The sequence below is a fragment of the Schistocerca cancellata genome, chromosome 2 (assembly GCF_023864275.1).
Source record: "Schistocerca cancellata isolate TAMUIC-IGC-003103 chromosome 2, iqSchCanc2.1, whole genome shotgun sequence".
Taxonomy (NCBI): Eukaryota; Metazoa; Arthropoda; class Insecta; order Orthoptera; family Acrididae; genus Schistocerca; species Schistocerca cancellata.
The window spans coordinates 259987720-260006761 of record NC_064627.1 but is presented as its reverse complement, the minus strand read 5'-3'; the positions used below and the strand labels follow the sequence as shown (position 1 = coordinate 260006761).

The following is a 19042-nucleotide window of genomic DNA, read 5'->3' as shown; positions in this document are numbered from 1 at the left end:
TAATATTGTGAACATTGAACAGGTTACGTTCGTGGTCAAATACAGTAGCGCAATCTGCAGGCTTCGCTAGCACTGCGTTTATGATCAAGCATGCATTTCTCGCAGTGCTTCCATATGTTTGTCTAACCCCTGTAAGTTTCTTCTTCTTCACCTGTCCTCGTCCATAACTGATGCCATATACTTTCCACATGTATTTGAAATAAGTCATATTAGAGACACAGCTACAATTACATGGCACGTATTCTTTCATTCTTCGCGCACCACCAACTTCGAGAATAACAATGCTATCTTCCCGTGATACAAAGTCTACGTGTTTGGCATTCGTATTTACATACTAATTCCAGTACGTATTAGCTAAAATATGCATTAAACCATCTGACCCGCCAGTGTAGATGAGAACGCTAACGCGCTGCTTCCTGGACTTTGGTAGGCGCGCTGGCCCCGGATCGAATCCGTCTGGAGGGTTAGCGACGAGGGCTGGTGTCTCGACCAGACTGGATGAGGTTTTTAGGCGGTTTTCCTCATCCCACTAGGTGAATACCAGGCTGTTCCCCACGTTCCGCTTCAGTTACACATTTCGCAGACATCTGAACACCTTCGAACACTTCCATGGATTATACTAGTCTCAAAGAGATGGGGTACACTAATTCCGTTCCGGGGGGGGGGGGGGCGTAAGGAGTGGCGGCAGGAAGGGCATCTGGCCACCCCTTTACACTAACATGCCACATTCGATTAACATGGCCAACCCTGTGCAACCGCGGGATAAGGCACAAGCGACAGATAGATATGAATTAAACCATCTCGTCAAGAAAACTACCTGCTAATGTAAAATAGAAAATAATTTGAGGATCCGTTTCAGGACTCTAATTTTGCCTTCAAAATGTCCTACAGGTACAGAGGGTCTTGCCCTAAGAACAATCAAATTCCTAAATCTATATCTTCGTTACTTCTAAAATAAGTCTGTGGTTATATCAATTAATGATTAATGCCCTCAAACCCACAACAGGGAAGACTTTCAACAAGGGGGAGCCGTACGTGATCCATGCCAACTACAGCGGCCCCCCTTATGCCGAAGAAGCTGACGAGCTGCTGTCCTACTTCACTCAGGACGTGGGCCTGCTCGCCTTCCGAGATTTCCTGCGCTTCCGCTTCCCCTTCTGGGCCAAGCTGGAGGACTACGGCCAGGCCAACGAGACCCACAGGGGAGACCGCTTCTACTACGACATCAAGTCCACCCTCAGCCGCTACAACCTGGAGAGGCTCTCGAACAACCTCCCTGACATTGAACCTCTCGATTACGAGAAACCAGTCCCAGGAGTCAAGCCGGAGGGCTCACTGGTACAGTCTGTCAGGACACTGGAGCAAAGGCTTTGGGAAGCAATCGATTCTGGATTCGTACTTGATGTAAGCGAAACTCTCTCTTGTGTCGTCGGGGTCTTTTGCAGTGGTATAATTCAATACAATCTTCTCGGTTTACAAGCTACGTTACTTTGAATAAGTATTGAGTATTCATAGGACAATGACATGGACTGAGACCAGCGTTTCGGCTCACGTCCCAAGTATGAGCTACGTCCTGTTAAAGACAACGTATGTCTTACATTCATGGCGTGTTTGAAGTCCCTTGTAAAAATGGTAACATTTATGTACGACAATCTATTCAAACAGTTTCTGTGGATTGCACAGAGCGCTCACAACATATTAAACAAAGGAAACTTGAGAAGTTGACCGTGGCTGAACATTGCCTAGAAAATGGACATAAAATACACTTTGGCTCAGACATAATTTCGAATTTGTGTTATAAAAGGAGTGGCCGAAATTAAAATAAAAAATCGAAATAAACAACAACAATATTGCTGAATGAGATTTTCACTCTGCAACGGAGTGTGCGCTGATACGAAACATCCTGGTAGATTAAAACCGAGACTCGAACAAGGGGCCTTTGCCTTTCGCGGGCAAATACTCTCGGTCCGAGGCACAGTTTTAATCTCCCAGGAAGCTTCAGCAGCGATATCAACGGAGACCAGGGGTACACGGTCAATAAGACATGGGGTTGAACGAAAGCAGAAACGAAGGTTTGATGCTTGTAGGGTGGCGGGAGCAGCCGTTTCAAACATGACTCCGGCCGCTTGCGCCACCTCATGCCCCTTGGTTCCGCAGTTGAACGGAGCTGTTATGAGCTGCCGAATTTGCCTTTTGTAAATGCTTTACTTCGACCCTCTGTGGAAGGTTCGAGACGCTGTTATTGCGTCTCTGTAGGCAGAAGATAGTGCCATCTCTGGCAGTCAGCGATTTTAACTCGCCATGGCGGTAGTGGAGACAGCTATCGAAAGCTAGAGTTTTTATTCGAAGTGACGCGGCTTGAAAACAGAGAAGATTTAATTGCAACTGATACTTATTTTACAAAAATCAAGAATGTCGGTTTCTAAGCTGACATTGACTTCTTCATATCTCTCGTTTACAGACGGAACTCAGGAATCACTCTCTTCGTGACCCATCGAGCATTGAGATCTTCGGACGAATCGTTGAAGGTAATGCAAACTCTCTCAACAAGGACTACTACGGTTCATTCTACCATACTTTGTTGGAGTACGTGACGCACGACGGTGAATGCTGCTTTTATCACCCGGTACGACCCGTCAATGATGATTTTTTTGTATCTTGTAATTCGTTGGACACGACATTAATAATATCAACCTGCTTGTTTCACAGGCGGAACCCTCCATCGTGGGCACAACAATATCTGCCTTCAAGTCTCCTCTGTACTACAAGATTGCTAAGCGAGTTGCTCTGGTACTGGATGAGTTCAAGAACCGCCTTGGACCTTACCCACAGGAAGAGGTAGGAAAATCAGATTTTTTACGTATAGATATCATCCAGTGAAATACACTACTGGTCATTAAAATTGTTACACCAAGAAGAAATGCAGATGAGAAACGGGTATTCGTTGGACAAATATATTATACTAGAACTGGCATGTATTACATTTTCACGCAATTTGGGTGCACAGGCCCTGAGAAATCAGTACCCAGAACAACCACCTCTGGCCGTAATAACAGCCTTGATATACCTGGGCATTGAGTCAGAGCTTGGATGGCGTGTACACGATACCACAGTTCATCAAGAATAGTGACTGGCGTATTGTAACGAGCCAGTTGCTACCCCAACATTGACCAGACGTTTTCAATTGGTGAGAGATCTGGAGAATGTGCTGGCCAGGGCAGCAGTCGAACATGTTCTGTATCCAGAAAGGCCCGTACAGGACCTGCAACATGCAGTCGTGCATTATCCTGCTGACATGTAGGGTTTCGCAGGGATAGAATGAAGGGTAGGGCCACGGGTCGCAACACATCTGAAATGTAACGTCGGCTGTTCAAAGTGCCGTCAATGCGAACAAGAGATGACCGACACGTGTAACCAATGGCACCCCATACCACCACGCCGGGTGATACGCCAGTATGGCGATGACGAGTACACGCTTCCAATGTGCGTTCAACGCGATGTCGCCAAACACGGATGCGACCATCATGCTGTTGTAAACAGAACCTGGATTCATCAGAAAAAATGACGTTCTGCCATTCGTGCACCCAGGTTCGTCGTTGAGTACACCATCGGAGGCGCTGCTGTCTGTGATGCAGCGTCAAGGGTAACCGCAGCCACGGTCTCGGAGCTGATAGTCCATGTTGCTGCAGACGTCGTCAAACTGTTCATGCAGATGGTTGTTGTCTTGCAAACGTCCTCATTGTTGACTCAGGGATCGAGACGTAGCTGCACGATCCGTTACAGCCAGGCGGATAAGTTGCCTGTCATCTCGACTGCTAGTGATACGAGGCCGTTGGGATCCAGCACGGCGTTCCGTATTACCCTCCTGAACCCTCCGATTCCATATTCTGCTAACAGTCATTTGATCTCTACCAACGCGAGCAGCAATGTCGCGATACGATAAACCGCAATCGCGATAGGCTACAATCAGTTATTTTGCTTCCCAAATAGCAAAACGTGATGGTACGCATTTCTCCTCCTTACACGAGGCATCACAACAACGTTTCACCAGGCAACGCCGGTCAACTGCTGTTTGTGTATGAGAAATCGATTGGAAACTTTCCTCATGTCAGCACGTTGAGGGTATCGCCACCGGCGCCAAACTTGTGTGAACGCTCTCTCTCAAAAGCTAATAATTTGCGTATCACAGCATCTTCTTCCTGTCGGTTAAATTTCGGTTCTGTAGTACATCATTTTCGCGTTGTAGCCATTTTATTGGCCAGTAGTGTACATTCACTCTTGGCTAAACTGTCAAAATTCCTAACTTGTTCCAGTAATTTGCAGCAAGTACATGCGTCATTGTCGAGATAAATATTTTTCGTCATTATCTTGTGAATGATATTGTTAGCTAGTAGCATTATGTTAGTTACGGGCCTGTCATGGTTCACACTTCTATGTCCCCTAAAGAACCATAAGCTACTAGTACTGCCAGAATTTCCAATGAATTCAAGTTTAAGCACTTTCTTTTATAACAGGGGAGCCACAGTATTTTCTAGGCATTGCTTCAACAAAATGTAACGTGAGGTGAACAACGTATCCGAAGCTCTGCATTCATGTTGCTGTTTACGCATCACTTGCATTAAATTTCGTATACGGCTTGTGACGTCAGTTTCTATCGATGCTCAAAGGCACGCAACGGACATAGTAACGCAGTACGTAAGTACTAAAATTGCCCCATGTTATTTATTTTTTCACACCAGCTGTTGCTGCCTGGCGTGGCGGTGGAGAGCCTGACCGTTGACAAGCTGGTCACGTACTTCGAGGACTATGATTTTGAGCTGAACAACGCTATTCCGGTGGCGAGCCAGGAGGAGGCCGCCAAACTAAACGTGGTGGCCCGCCAGCAGCGTCTGACGCACATGCCCTTCAATTACCACGTCAAGGTCACCAGCGACAGGGAGAGGGACGTCTTCATCCGCTTCTTCATTGGCCCTGTCTACGATGTCTATGGCAAGAAGCTGTCTGTGGAAGAGAGGCGGCACAAAATGGTCTACATCGACTCATTCGGCATCAAATGTAAGTTATTTACAGCGACCTGCTTCTTAAGGAAAATTTAGTGTAGTTACTCTTTCAAATTCTGGAGGTGGCAGGGGTAAAATACAGGGAGCGAAAAGCTGTTTACAATTTATACAGGAGCCACATGGCAGTTATAATAGTCGAGGGGCATGAAAGGGAAGCAGTGGTTGGGAAGGGAGTGAGACAGGGTTGTGGCCTATCCCCGTTGTTATTCAATCTGTATATTGAGCAAGCAGTAAAGGAAACAAAAGTTCGGAGTAGGTATTAAAGTCCATGGAGAAGAAACCAAAACTTTGAGGTTCGCCGATGACATTGTAATTCTGTCAGAGACAGCAAAGGACCTGGAAGAGCAGTTGAACGGAATGGACAGTGTCTTGAAAGGAGGATATAAGATGAACATACAAAAGCAAAACGAGGATAATGGAATGTATCCGAATTAAATCGGGTGATGCTGCGAGGATTAGATTAGGAAATGAGACGCTTAAAGTAGTAAACGAGTTTTGCTATTTGGGAAGCAAAACAACTGATGGTGGTCAAAGTAGAGAGGATATAAAATGTAGACTGGCAATGGCAAGGAAAGCGTTTCTGAAGAAGAGAAATTTGTTAACATCGAGTATAGATTTAAGTGTCAGGAAGTCGTTTCTGGCCGGCCGCGGTGGTCTAGCGGTTCTAGGCACTCAGTCCGGAACCGCGCGACTGCTCCGGTCGCAGGCTCGAATCCTGCCTCGGGCATGGATGTGTGTGATGTCCTTAGGTTAGTTAGGTTTAAGTAGTTCTAGGGGACTGATGACCACAGATGTTAAGTCCCATAGTGCTCAGAGCCATTTTTGAATGAGGAGGTATTGAACAGAATTGCAGAGAAGACACATTTTTGGCACTAGAAGAAGGGAACGGTTGGTAGGGTATATTCTGAGGTATCAAGGGATCACCAATTTAGTATTGGAAGGCAGCGTGGAGGGTAAAAATCTTAGAGGGAGACCAAGAGATGAATACACTAAACAGATTCAGAAGGATGTAGGTTGCAGTAGGTACTGGGAGATGAAGAAGCTTGCACAGGATAGAGTAGCATGGAGATCTGCATCAAACCAGTCTCTGGACTGAAGACCACAACAACAACAGCTGCGCCTGAAGAGTTAGTAATCTTTACGTGAGTAACATTACAATTTTAAAACTTTATAGTAGTTTAACACTGAGAATACGGCTGGTACTCGGACCTGGTACCTTGCCTTTCGCAGAAAGTGATCTTACCTGCTGAGCTATCCAGCCACCACTCGCGTCGTTCCTTCCCAACTTCAGGTCTGACAATGTTTTACGTACCTTATGCACATCAAACCTGAACTCCTATCACAGCCTGTACCAGCCATGTTTAAAAGAAGTAAGAATGAACACTTCCAAGACAAAGTTGCAAATGTACCGCTGTATACATACGCTTCTACCATCCAGTAATACGGGCTACCGTCATTGATTCGTATTCTGTGAGACACAGTACGAGTATACACACATCAGCAAATCAACTCCCGTGTATTCTATCAGTCATATAAAATGTTTGTTTTGTAAACTCAAAAGCCTTTTTCTTGCTGCAGTATATTTCAGGGACGTTTCGCCTTTTATATTAAGCGATTCGTTCGTCTTTCTAGAATCTGCTTTTCTTCTCCTCTGGTAACAGCAGATTTAAGCACGAGAAACAAGTAAATTATTGAATTCACTGAATATACTTGAATTTAAAAGGCTGAATGCCCTTGAAACGTTAATAAATATTAGACTATACTAAAAAGGTGTTAGTATTTATAGAGTGAACTTTTATACAATCGCTGCAGAAAACTGTCACACCAAATGCCAGACCGGACATTCAGTTAATTTCAGGATAGTTCTCTCAAGAATGGAAGGCTCTGTTTTCCCCCCTCTTCGTAAAATTCAACCTATTACTCTGTCTCTATTGATACAACATTAAAGTAGGCCTTACCTGTTTATACAAATTATGTCATTTTAAACGCTCCATCTAAGCACACTCCCAGCACTCAATCTTCTGTCGCCATTTTCTAACTCATAAAGGTTATTAAAACAATCACATCTATAGGTGTATTTTCTGTCCTCCAGCCGCACACAAATGTCAAGACCACAGCTTGCTATATCTCTCTTTTTTTCGTCGGTGTAGTGCTGGTTTTAAGCGGCCCTCCACGAATTTCTCTCCAGTCCTCATCTAGTAGCAGCACTTGAACCAAATTACTCATTTATTTGATGTTAGATACATTCTAATATCTCTCTTAGCAGATTTTACCGCCTACAGTTTCCTCAAGTACCATGACAGTTATTCCTTGATGTCTTAACGCAGTTACAACCAGTAGCGAGGACGTGAGAGTACAGGTTCAGTCCCCATTCTTGCCAGATTTCAGAAGACGTCTCTCAGGGTTCCCAGATCCAATACAAGATTGCGCATGTAGGCCAATTGTCAATGTAAGGAAATTCAAACAATGGCAACAAATTCAAAATCCTTGGTTCAAAATATGCGATAATTTTAAAAAATCGAAGATTTGCGCGTTTGCTGCATTTAAAATGGCAGTAGGACAATGATTGGCGTAAATTTAAAATGGCGGGAAATTCAAAAAATGACCTATTTCCTAAGTATTGGGGGTGGTGCCAAAGTTCATAACATTTACCCATAAGTTTAATAAACACAAAAAGTACACATAACAGAGACTTTAGTCATCAACGATATATTCTCCTTTACTACTTACAGCAGTCTGCCGACACTAGTGTAACTTTCCGATTCCGCGACTGTTGATATCAAGTAGTTATGAGGTGAAGAACTCGTCGAGCAACATTCGAAGTGCACTTTCATATGGAAAGGAAGTTCCTTGAGGGTTTTTGGCTAAAGAGTGGAAAAAGTGAAAATCAAGGCGAAGTGAAAAAGGTGGGTAGGGTGGGCCTCGCAGCCGAACTCCTGCGTGGTGTTTTTTGTCAGTCTATCTGTCTGCAGGCCGGCGTTATTGTGGAGTAGCATAAATTCATATAGTCTTCCTGGTCGTTGTTCTTGCACTGCATCTGCAAGACATCTCACTTGTTGACAGTAGATGTCAGCAGTGATGGTAACACCTCAAGGAAGCAATTCGTAGTACACCACACCATCGCTGTTCTACAAGATGCGTAACATTATCCTTTGTGAATGCGCGCAGGTCTTTGGACGGGTAGCTGCTGCTTTGTTTGGGCTCAACCATTCCTTTCTTTTCCTTGTGATAGCATAAAGCCACTATTTCTTGTCACCAGTAACGGTACGGGCTACGAATGGTCGGTGCCGTTCACAAGCCATTTGATGACGAGTGAGCGGAAATGCACATATGGCCATCCACTGATTTTTGTGATTTTGGGTTAGGGAATGTGGCACCCGTACACCCGGTTTTTGAACCTTCCCCATCTCTTGCAAATTTCGCACGATGATGGAATGATCACAGTTCATCACATTTGCCAGTTCTCAAGTACTCACCTAACTCTGAAGGTCTCCCTCAACGTGGACAGTCTAATGTCAAAACGATCCTCCTTAAAATAAGAAAACCATTTTCTTGCCATGCTGTGTCCAGTGACATTATCCCCATATATGGCGCAAATGTTTCTAATTGCCTTGACAGCTGTCACCCACCTACTGAACTCAAACGGAAGAATATGTCAGAAATGTTCCGATTTCTCCTCTTGGCACTCTACATCCTAGTATCCACATCTTCACTCACAGTCTCCAAATGACAAAATGACAATACATAAACTCGAATAGCAACAGTGAACTACAAATAAAAAGTGAGAACCGATAAATAAACGCATAGCAACCGGAATGCGAATATGCAAAACCAAAACGCCGCGAATTTGTGCACCAGCTAATATAAATTGGCAGGGAATTCAAAACATTCAAGATGGGCAATTGTACTAATAGCAGAAAATTAAAATGACCACCAAGCCCAAGAACTATGTTTTTAAAATCCATCACCAAAAAAGATGTGAGGGTGGGGTGGTATCTATCAGACAAGCACTAGCCTGTCTAGTTGCATGAAAAATCAAGGAACAGCTACGACGTTAGCACTAGAAAATGGCTATAGCCAATCTAGATCAGATGTTGCAAGACTGTGAGGCTGCAAAGCACAGAAGCATCAAACACACACTAAACTTTTACGCATCCAGCATGTGCCATCTGCAGCTGAGTGTGAAGCAAGCTTGCACTAAGTGACAAAGGTAATTGTGAGCTCCAAATACGTTGCAAATATAGGTGACTAAAATAACGACATATTACAACAGAAATGGTCTGTAGTGTAGCTGTACAATGCATTTGTAGAAGAAAAACAACAGTGATAACTACCAGATCCCAGGTCCTTCAGGTGAACGAGAGCCACGTTGATCCAGTGACTCCTCCAGCAGAATAGCTATGCACCAGCACATACGGCCTGGCATAGCGAGGTGTGGTGCTGTGCTGACTCGGCTGCTCTACGCTCAACTGGCTGAGGAGGCCAGACAACCAACACCAGTGTTGGTAAATGGGTTTACGGAGAATCCCACATTTGGAAAGGTATTCAAAATGTGCAGGCCTTTCAAAGGCTAGTCTTCTATGTTGTATGTTAACTGGGGAGCTAGAAACGACGGAGAGGCTCCGTCCCCACTGCAGTCCCAGTGGTCCACAACCCCACGACGACTACCACAGTCCACTTCACCCCTCCGCCACCCCACACCGAACCCCGGGTTATTGTGCGGTTCGGCCCGGTGGAGCCCCCCCCCCCCCCAGGAAACGTCTCACACCAGACGAGTGTAACCCCTATGTTTGCGTGGTAGAGTAATGGTGGTGTACGCCTACGTGGAGAACTTGTTTGCGCAGCAATCGCCGACATATTGTAGCTGAGGCGGAATAACAGGATCCAACCCTCATTCGCCTAGGCAGATGGGAAACCGCCTAAAAACCATCCACATACTGGCTGGCTCACCGGACCTCGTCACAAGTCCGTATGGCGGATTCGTGCCGGGGACCAGGCGCTCCTTTCCGCTCCGGAAAGCCGTGCGTTAGATCGCTCGGCTAACTGGGCGGGCAAGGCTAGTCTTACTTAGTATAACAATCACGCGACTTTGAGGCAATTGAGTAATTTGTACGTGTGGCTGATAAAGCCAAGATCAAAGGTGCACTTGAAGAATATCAATACTGATGGGACAAATCATTATAACCACCAGCTTAATAGCATGTTGGTCCACATGCTGTACCTAATGCAGTGGCCCTTCTACAAGGCCTTGGTAGATTTCCGGAAATATGTGACACAAAATGTTGACGAAATTCCTGTAAACGTAGGCGCAAAGCTGACGTCCCATTGGGTCCAGCTCAGACGAATTTGTTGGCAAAGACATCGATGCGGATGCTCTTCAAATCGCTCTAGCACATTTCTGGCCTTATATATCTTTAATGATGTCGATGTCGACTGTATATTACACTCCAGTCTTCAATCTTATAAGCAGAATGTGACCTAGTTTTCAGATCAGCATTTCATTTTCAGTGATTTTTAAGCGTTTTCTCACATAAATTCTAGTGAATGACAAGGTTTCTGTCTAAGCTGCTTGCAAGTATGCCAGATGCAGCAGAGAAATGGTGTAGTCCAAATCAGTCCTTCTCTTCATCGTTTGGCCGTCTCTGTCCATAGGGACTGCAATTTGGTTCACACGTCTTTGTCGAGCCTTCCTTAGCAATTGCTTCTCAGCCATTCTTGATTCTCTTAGTAGTTAATATTGTTTTTTCTATCATCATGTTTGTACAACACTCTCAGTATTTTATATCAACTGTATTGACGTCTTAAATATGTAACTAATTTGAGACAGCTTCTCGCAATGGGATAGTCTCCACAAGTCTTTAGGCTATAGGGAACGATGAGTTCGAGATTTTTACTTAAATCACCGTATTTTGCGCTGAAATCAATAAATTTTGTTTTGACCTTATCTAACTTTGTGCTAAAAATCTGTGAATTTTGTGTCAGAATCGGACACTTTTAGCATTTCCGATGGGGAAGCGAAAACTACAACCACCCAAAATGGAACAGTGATACACAGTGTGTAAATACAACATATTTTAGTACAATTATTTTTAATTTTTATTGTTTTTCCTCTGTAATTGCAGTGCTGTTGTATTATTTTATGTAGATAACTCTCAAAACAATCGTATGATCACTAAGAACATGTATGGTCATGAAACAAAAGGTCTAAGAGATACATTTTCTGCTGCAGCTCCTTGCAGTTTCATCCAACAGTTCACCGTTATGAACCTCTCCTCTGGAGGGCAATTTCTGATTCCATGTTAGGCATAGAATTGGTCCTGCGGCCATCCAGGTCTGTCAGTGCGTCTGCTATCCATTTTGGGGTGTTATTCAGCTGTAATATCAGACCTACCAGACTTTTATTCAGGGTAAAACATCAGTAAAGTAGGAGACAACCGTCACAAATATATTAGAGGCAGATAGTGATGCTACATCAAGTGTAACAGTAGCATATGTTGTCCATGGGGAAGTGTCATCTATTAAATGAAATATAGGAAGGATAATGAAATTTAGTTATATAGTCAGGATGAAGTTAAACATTGTGATCAGAGTGTGCCATAAAGGTGACGGCTAGGCTTACTATGCCTCTAGAAATTGATGCAGAAAGCATACAAAATCGTAGTGCTGCTATTGCCAGAGCTCTTATAAATGTGAAGATAAAGTTTGAGTATTACTAGAAGCACAAATGTCTAAAATTGATATGACGGTTGTGAGGCTGAAACAAGGAGTCTTCTCCATCTTGAAGCATTACACCACAATGGGAAATATCATGTTGGACTGAGACCACAGCCACGATTTAAGTTATTCTATATATCACCATATTACAGCAAAATAGTAACAAATTGCGCCTTGTTACAACATATTGTAGCAAATTACTCTACACATGGCTATGCTATCAGAACTATTGCAGCAAATTGCTCCATGTAAGAAACGTTTGTTATCTACTACTGATAGTGCTAACTTCTGGGCTCGCACTGTGGAGACCACAGCACCTCTCAGAACAGAATTGTAACAAATTACCCCAGACATCGCCATGTCACAACAGAACTGTAACAAAAAAGTACATGAATTGCTATTTTACAGAAAAGCTGTAATAAATTGTCCCACACAGCACCACTGTTACACAAAATTATAGCAAAATGCACCTGTTACAGCAAAATTGTAATAAATTGTCCCATACATCGATTTGCTACAGCAAAATTGTAACAAATTGTCCCATACTTCACCATGTTACAGCAAAAAATTTAACAAATTACCCAATACATCACTATGTTACAGCAAAATGGAGAAAAATTTCGGAGATATCTATTTTGATAAATAATGCCAAAAACTCTCATGAAAGCAGAAAGGAACATCCTACTTTTAATTACATATAGTTCAACTACATGACTGTGTGTCATTTGCAATATTTGTTTCACTCTATATATAAATGTGATACAGAGTCTTAAGCAAAATTCAAGCAGCTTTCTTAAATTCCACGCTTTTCTGCTGACATCATGTCGAAATTCTGCTACAGGTGGAATTTTTCCCAGGGAGATTTTATGGTGTCAATAGATGACACACTTTAAAGTAGGTTAAGAATAGTGACATCTGCATTATGTATGAACCTGTTGGTATAAGTTTCATGCAAAATGTTGTAAACTCATTGTGTAGGATTAGCTACATTGTATATTTATTAGGGCACTTCTAAGGAGTGATGGAAGCTGTGGAGTGAGTGAGCAGTATTAATTGCCTCCTGTGGAAGATACATTTTCTTGTGCTCCATGACAGAACTCTATGTTCCTACCACTTTACTAAATAAATGTCTGTTGAACGTAGTTATTCCATCAGTTTTTGAACTCAGAAAAGGTTAGTACAAGTGGACATCTTGGATTTTCTGAATTTCCTGCCATTTGCAAAGGAGAATCTTAAATTTCTGACCATTTTTGGAATTTTTTACCTTGGACAATTGTTCTACTTCCGCCATCTATGGCTGTGAAATCAGACGGTTGTGGAAAGGAGTGGGAAGGATCTGTCAATGTTGCAAGATATTACTGGGTAACGTCAAAAATCCGGCAACAGTGCCTGCTACTCCTACTGTCCTCTCCCTACTCCTTGTATATTCCATAGCCTTTTTTTTTTTTTTTTTTTTTTTTTTTTGCTGATTCTGCACATAACTTCCAGAATTCTTATCTTATCCATCCACCTTATTACTGACATCCTTTTATGTCACCACAGTTCAAATGCTCAGATTCTCAACTTTCTGATTTTCCCACAGTCCATGATTCGCTTCTGTACAATGTACTGCTCCAGATGTATATTCTGGGAAGTCTCTTGCTGAAATTAAGACCGATGGTTGTTATTAATAGACTTCTTTTGGTTATGAATGCCTTCTTTGCCTATGCTAGTCTGCTTTTTATGTCCTCTTTGCTCTGACCATCATGTGTTATTTTTCCTTCAGAGACAGTCAAATCCATTCATTTCATCTATCTTGCGGTCTCAGTTTTGATGTTAAGTTTATCGCCAATCTCATTTGTACTACTCCTTGTTATTTTCGTTTTTCTTCGATTTACTCTCAACCCACGTAACTCTTTTTGCAGTGAAAAAGGGAGTGAATGAGCTGCTGAGGAGATCAAAGGACATCATCTCCTACACCCAGCTGCCAATGAGCTACACTCAGCTGTTCGGAGCTACGGAGGCCGCCTTGGCTAGTGGGACACAGCCGTTTTCCAACTACATCATGCGCATATTTGGAGACATCGATCGCCTGATGCTGCCACGCGGAACCCGTGAGGGTCTGCCACTCTGCACCTATGTAATCATCAGCCCGTGCTCAACCAATACCAACGGAAGAATTGACCCATACACCAAAGACATGTGCCCCAAGACCTCCCTATTCCCATTCGACAGGCCCATCAACGAGCTGGAATTTGAAGTGCCTAACGCGCTTTTTGGAGAAACTGTCATCTTCCACAGGAACGCCGAAGAGGTCGTTGTGGTCTGAAGCTACACACTATTCTCTGCCAGTACAAAGCATGTGTAGTTGCAGTGTGTGAATGCTGACGCTTTGAACTTAATAAACTAATATAGCATAATAATCTGTTTCCTCTATCATTTCATTACCCTTTTCACCACAATTTTCTTTTAATTATTGTACCATGGTATTTCGATATCGATGTCACCATAGACTGTGTGGTGGTTTGGATAGGATGGCGAAATTATTCAGAAATGATGTTATCGATTGAACAATGAAGACTTAGCTCATTCCAAAATCCTAGCCTGTGGATTAAATATAAGACTTTCTCGATTAGTTGCTCGTACATACTCATGTTAATACGAATATTTGTACGCAGAGTTTACACATTCTAAATGTAAGTCAGTGTATTGTTGTGAAAGGGAACTGTCATAGAATGTGCTTTATCTTCCACGATTTTCGAGATGTAGCTATTTAGAACTGAAAGGATTACGAAGAGCAAATATGATATTAGCTCTATAGATTGTTACCTGATGCGCTTGTTAGTCACTTATCCATCAAAACACACGTAGAAAGTGCCACCGCCAACTTCAGTGTATCTTGGGATCGTGAAAGGCTTGTCTTATTCCTAAATGAGACTACGTTCTACACAACTTGCACACAAGTATAATGAGCTTGAACAAATCAGTTCCTTCCTTTCTGGACTTTTTGGCTGTAGACATCAGTCCCGTACCAGGACGACGTTCAGTGGGAGAGGGTATTGTACCTTGGGATGCTTTCAGAATTTTCGTCTCTAGCCAGCTCTGTGATAGAAATTAAATATCTTTTCTTATTCCATTTATAAATTACTGCGTTCACGTTTTACGTGTTGCAATGTTTTTCTGAAATTGCACAAATTCCTCCAGAAAATTAATGTTTTTTTCCGATGTAAAAACCTGTTTCAGAGTATAACATGAACATGAACCTAGAGACAAATATTAGATTGAAATTTAAAAGCGCTCCAATCGAGAAAATCTTGTCAATACAGTTTTTAGTCGTTTACAGGATTTGTCGACCTGGAAAAGGCGTTCGATAATGTCAAATGATGTTCAGAACTCTGAGGAAAATGTGTGTAAGCTATACAGAAAGACGGGTAGTACGCAATATGTACAAGAACCAATACGGAAGAATAAGACTGGAATACTAAGAACGAAGTGCACGTATTAAAATGGTTGAAAGACAAAGATACAGTCTTTCGCCCCTCGTGTTCAATCTATACATCAAAGAAAAGATGACGGAAATAAAATAAAGATTCAAGAGTGGAATTAAAATTCAAAGTGAAAGGACATCAATGATAAGATTCGCTGATGACATTACTAACCCCCTCGAAAGTGAAGAGGAATTACAGGATCTGATTAATAAAATGTGCAGTCTAATGAGTACAGAATATGGATTGAGAGTAAATCGAAGAAAGAGGAAAGTAATGAGAAGTAACAGAAATGAGAATAGCGAGGCACGTAATATGAGAATTGGTGATCGCCAAGTAGATCAAGTTAAGTAATTCAGCCACCTATGCGGTAGAATACCCATAATGGGCGGAGAAAGGAGGACATAAAAAGCAGACTAGCACGAGCAAAAAGGGCTTCCTGGCCAAGAGAAGTTTATGAGTATTAAACATATATCTCAATTTGAGGAAGAAATTTCCGAGAATGTACGTTTGGAACACAGCACCTTATGGTAGTGAGACATGAACTGGGGAAAAACTGGAACAGAAGAAAATCAAAGAAATTGAGATGTAGTGTTGCAGAAGAATATTGAAAGTTAGGTGGACTGTTAAGGTAGGGAATGAGGAAGTTCACCGCAGAATCGGCAAGGGAAGGAAGATATGGAAAGTACTGGGAAGAAGGAGGGACAGAATGATGGGACATCTGTTAAGACATCAGTAACAACTTCCATGGTATTGAAGGGAGCTGTAAAGGTTAAAAGCTGTAAAAGAAGAAATATATTGAAATACATCCTTCAAATAATTAAGGACGTAGATTGTAAGTGCTACTCTGACACAAAAAGTTTGGCACAGAAGAGGAATTCGTGGCGTTGCGCATCAAACCAGGTAGAAGACGAATGACTCAAACAAATAAGAGAATAAAGCCACCTATTACACTATTACTCTATTACACACGAATAATCAGTAAATCAAACCAAATGAAGTAGAAGTATTAAGAAAAAACAGTTACTATTTAAAAAATTGATATTAAAGCTGCAAGAAACTACACAAATTATTACATTCAAGACAGGTAAAATTGTTACGATATTAACGAAACTCAGTTAATTTGCAAGTATTCCATGGTAAACGTTTTTGCCTCTGTTTCAAGGTACAAGTGTGTATGACCAAGGAAGTGTGGTTTTTCCATCCACTCGTTTTATAACTAGACTTAGAAACACAGAACGAGTACATTAACGCAGAAATGGAAACTTGACTCACCAAAATTTTGTCTGTTCTGTTCCATAGTAAGTTCAGCGTCCAAAATATGGCTAAAACAATTTAACAGTAGCTGCGTATGTATATTAATAAGTAATACAAACAATTTATAAGTAGAAATGTTTAATTTGAACATTTATTATGATCGCAAAGTTTGTAAAAACTTACATCTTAACCAAATTAATTTTTGCTGAAAATTTCGTAGAGGTCTTGCGTATCATGAGAAGCAAGCAAGCTGTGTGTATACTTTAATAACTCGTACAGACACTTCAGAAGTGGAAAATATATATAATTTAAAGGTCCTTAGAGCTTGCAAGTATGGTACACATATTGAGCTTTTGTCGTAAAAGAGTACTGCTTAAACTAAAAGTTTCTATAAGCAGTGCTAGTATGTAAGCTGTGAATAGTTTAATAAGTACTGCAGACAATTTAAGTGTGGCAGAATTTAACTGTAACCCTTCAATAAGAAATGCAGACAATTTAGATGCTTAAATGTTTAATTTTAGGAGCTTAATTGTGTCTGCAAAGTGTGAGAATCTCACAATAAATGAGATATACTTTTATTTTCGAAATATCGGCTCAGACATTGCCTTTGGAAATGTCACGTCTTTCGAGATTACTGTCTTTCGTTACCTCTCTCATGAGTGGGTGTTTCTAAACAGTCCATGTCATTCTGCAGTTTACACAAAATATTATAATAAAATACCTTATTTCTTCTTAAAATCCAACATCTTATTTCTTCCTTCCCTAAAAAAAGTCGGATTATTCATGTGTGTGTTTGTGTGTGGTGGTATTTTCGATAGATGTTGGTCTAGTTGATAACAGGTTTTATTTTAACGAACCATAGTGTCCTAATACAGCAGCAATTGGATTGTAATACTTATCATTACTGTATTTTCTTACGACACATTATCTTCGCTTCCCCCTTCCTGAAATGGTGATGAAAGAAACGACATTATGTGATGACAGTCCACACATTATCAAATAGAATCCACTTGACATACAGCAGGGCTTCACAACATACGTGCTCGCGGAGCAAGCTGTGAGCAGCAAGGCGCAAGCACGGCGCAGCGTGAGCACGCTACCCCCACTACCGGACCAGAGAGGAGAGTGGGGAGAGTCACGTGGGGCACACAACAGCTGCTGCCAGTCAATGTAAATCCACGGCCACCTGTAGGGTTATCACTCACGAATTATTACTGTGACAAATGAAACAAATAAAGGAAAATGTACACGTGCCAGATAATTTTATTAGCTTAGTGTATGCCTCTACATTCGTATTAATTTGTGAACTGTTACACAATAAAAGGTGTCACTGAAGTGTGGGATTCTCGGTTATCTTGTACTTTTTGCCCTTTACAATTGCGTCTACGTTCGGAGTAATTGTTCTTGTGCATCGTAGGCGCAGCGTGCAGTTTAAATTTCGATCAGACAATGCGTTTCTCAGGCGCGTCTTGTTACATTTCATTGCAGAGAACAGTTATTCACAAACATACATGGAACCGAACATTGATATTATTGTAGCCGCCAGTTTGTGCAAATGAGGAACTCTATCCTGAGGGAAGTGTCTGTAAAATTCCAAAATGTTTTTCTTGTTCTGAAATTTGTCTCCGTATTCTCTGTCACACTGCAGGTCAATAATTTCTAGTTGCAGCTGAGGACGAATCTCTTCAATATTCGCTGAATATGGAGAGGAGAACAGATCAGAATCACTGTCTAGTGCTGTCAGATCTTGAAAGCGTTGATCAAATTCTTCCTTAAGAGCAACTAAACTATGTGAATAACGTTCACAGTCTCTGTGAACATCTTGCATGGATGATAATTTAGGAAAATGAGCTAGATTTCCTGTTTCCAGCTGACTCACCCAAAGTGTCAATTTCATTTTAAAAGCTCGTATTCAGTCTATGAAATGAGTAATTAGCAGATCTTTACTTTGTAGTGAAATGTTCAAAGCATTCAGATGGCTAGTTAAATCTGCTAAGAACGCGAGATCACACTTCCATGAAGGCTCTTTCAATTCAGAAACACACATGTTATTTATTTCCATGAACATATTTATCTCATCTAATAGGCAAAAATGCGATTTAATAATTCGCCACGACTAAGCCAGCGGACCTCGCTGTAATAAGGCAGGCTACCATACTGGCTTTCTACATCCTCAAGAAAGCTTTTAAATTGTCTGTGTTGTAGCCCACGCTTCCTTATATAATTGGTTGTACGAACAACAACACTCGTCACATTTTTTTAGAGTGATACTCTTTGCACATAAGTTTTCCTGGTGGATCACCCAGTGAACGCCCCTTATTTCATTCGGCATGGTCAGTTTTTGCATTTTCTCCTTCAACATCGCAACGAAACCTAATTTTTCCCTGTCATCTCTGGTGCACCGTCTGTAGACACTGAAACTAAAGAATTCCACGACAATCCTATATTATCAACACTTTCTTCAACACTATTTAAAATATCACCTCCGGTTGTAGTGTTCTTCATGGTTACTACATCGAGGAGCTCCTTCCTCACTTGATCTCTATT

General features: G+C 41.7%; 1 protein-coding gene across 1 annotated transcript in view; it reads left to right on the top strand.

Moving 5' to 3' along the window:
• Positions 1-14108, top strand: part of LOC126145014 (allergen Cr-PI-like) — a 39308-nt gene extending 25200 nt beyond the window's left edge. The window contains exons 5-9 of the mRNA XM_049915526.1: positions 1007-1404; positions 2462-2635; positions 2710-2838; positions 4740-5055; positions 13679-14108. Coding sequence (XP_049771483.1) covers positions 1007-1404; positions 2462-2635; positions 2710-2838; positions 4740-5055; positions 13679-14082 — 1421 coding nt within the window. The 3' untranslated portion in view covers positions 14083-14108. The remainder of the gene's footprint in view (positions 1-1006; positions 1405-2461; positions 2636-2709; positions 2839-4739; positions 5056-13678) is intronic.
• Positions 14109-19042: the final 4934 nt, after the last annotated feature.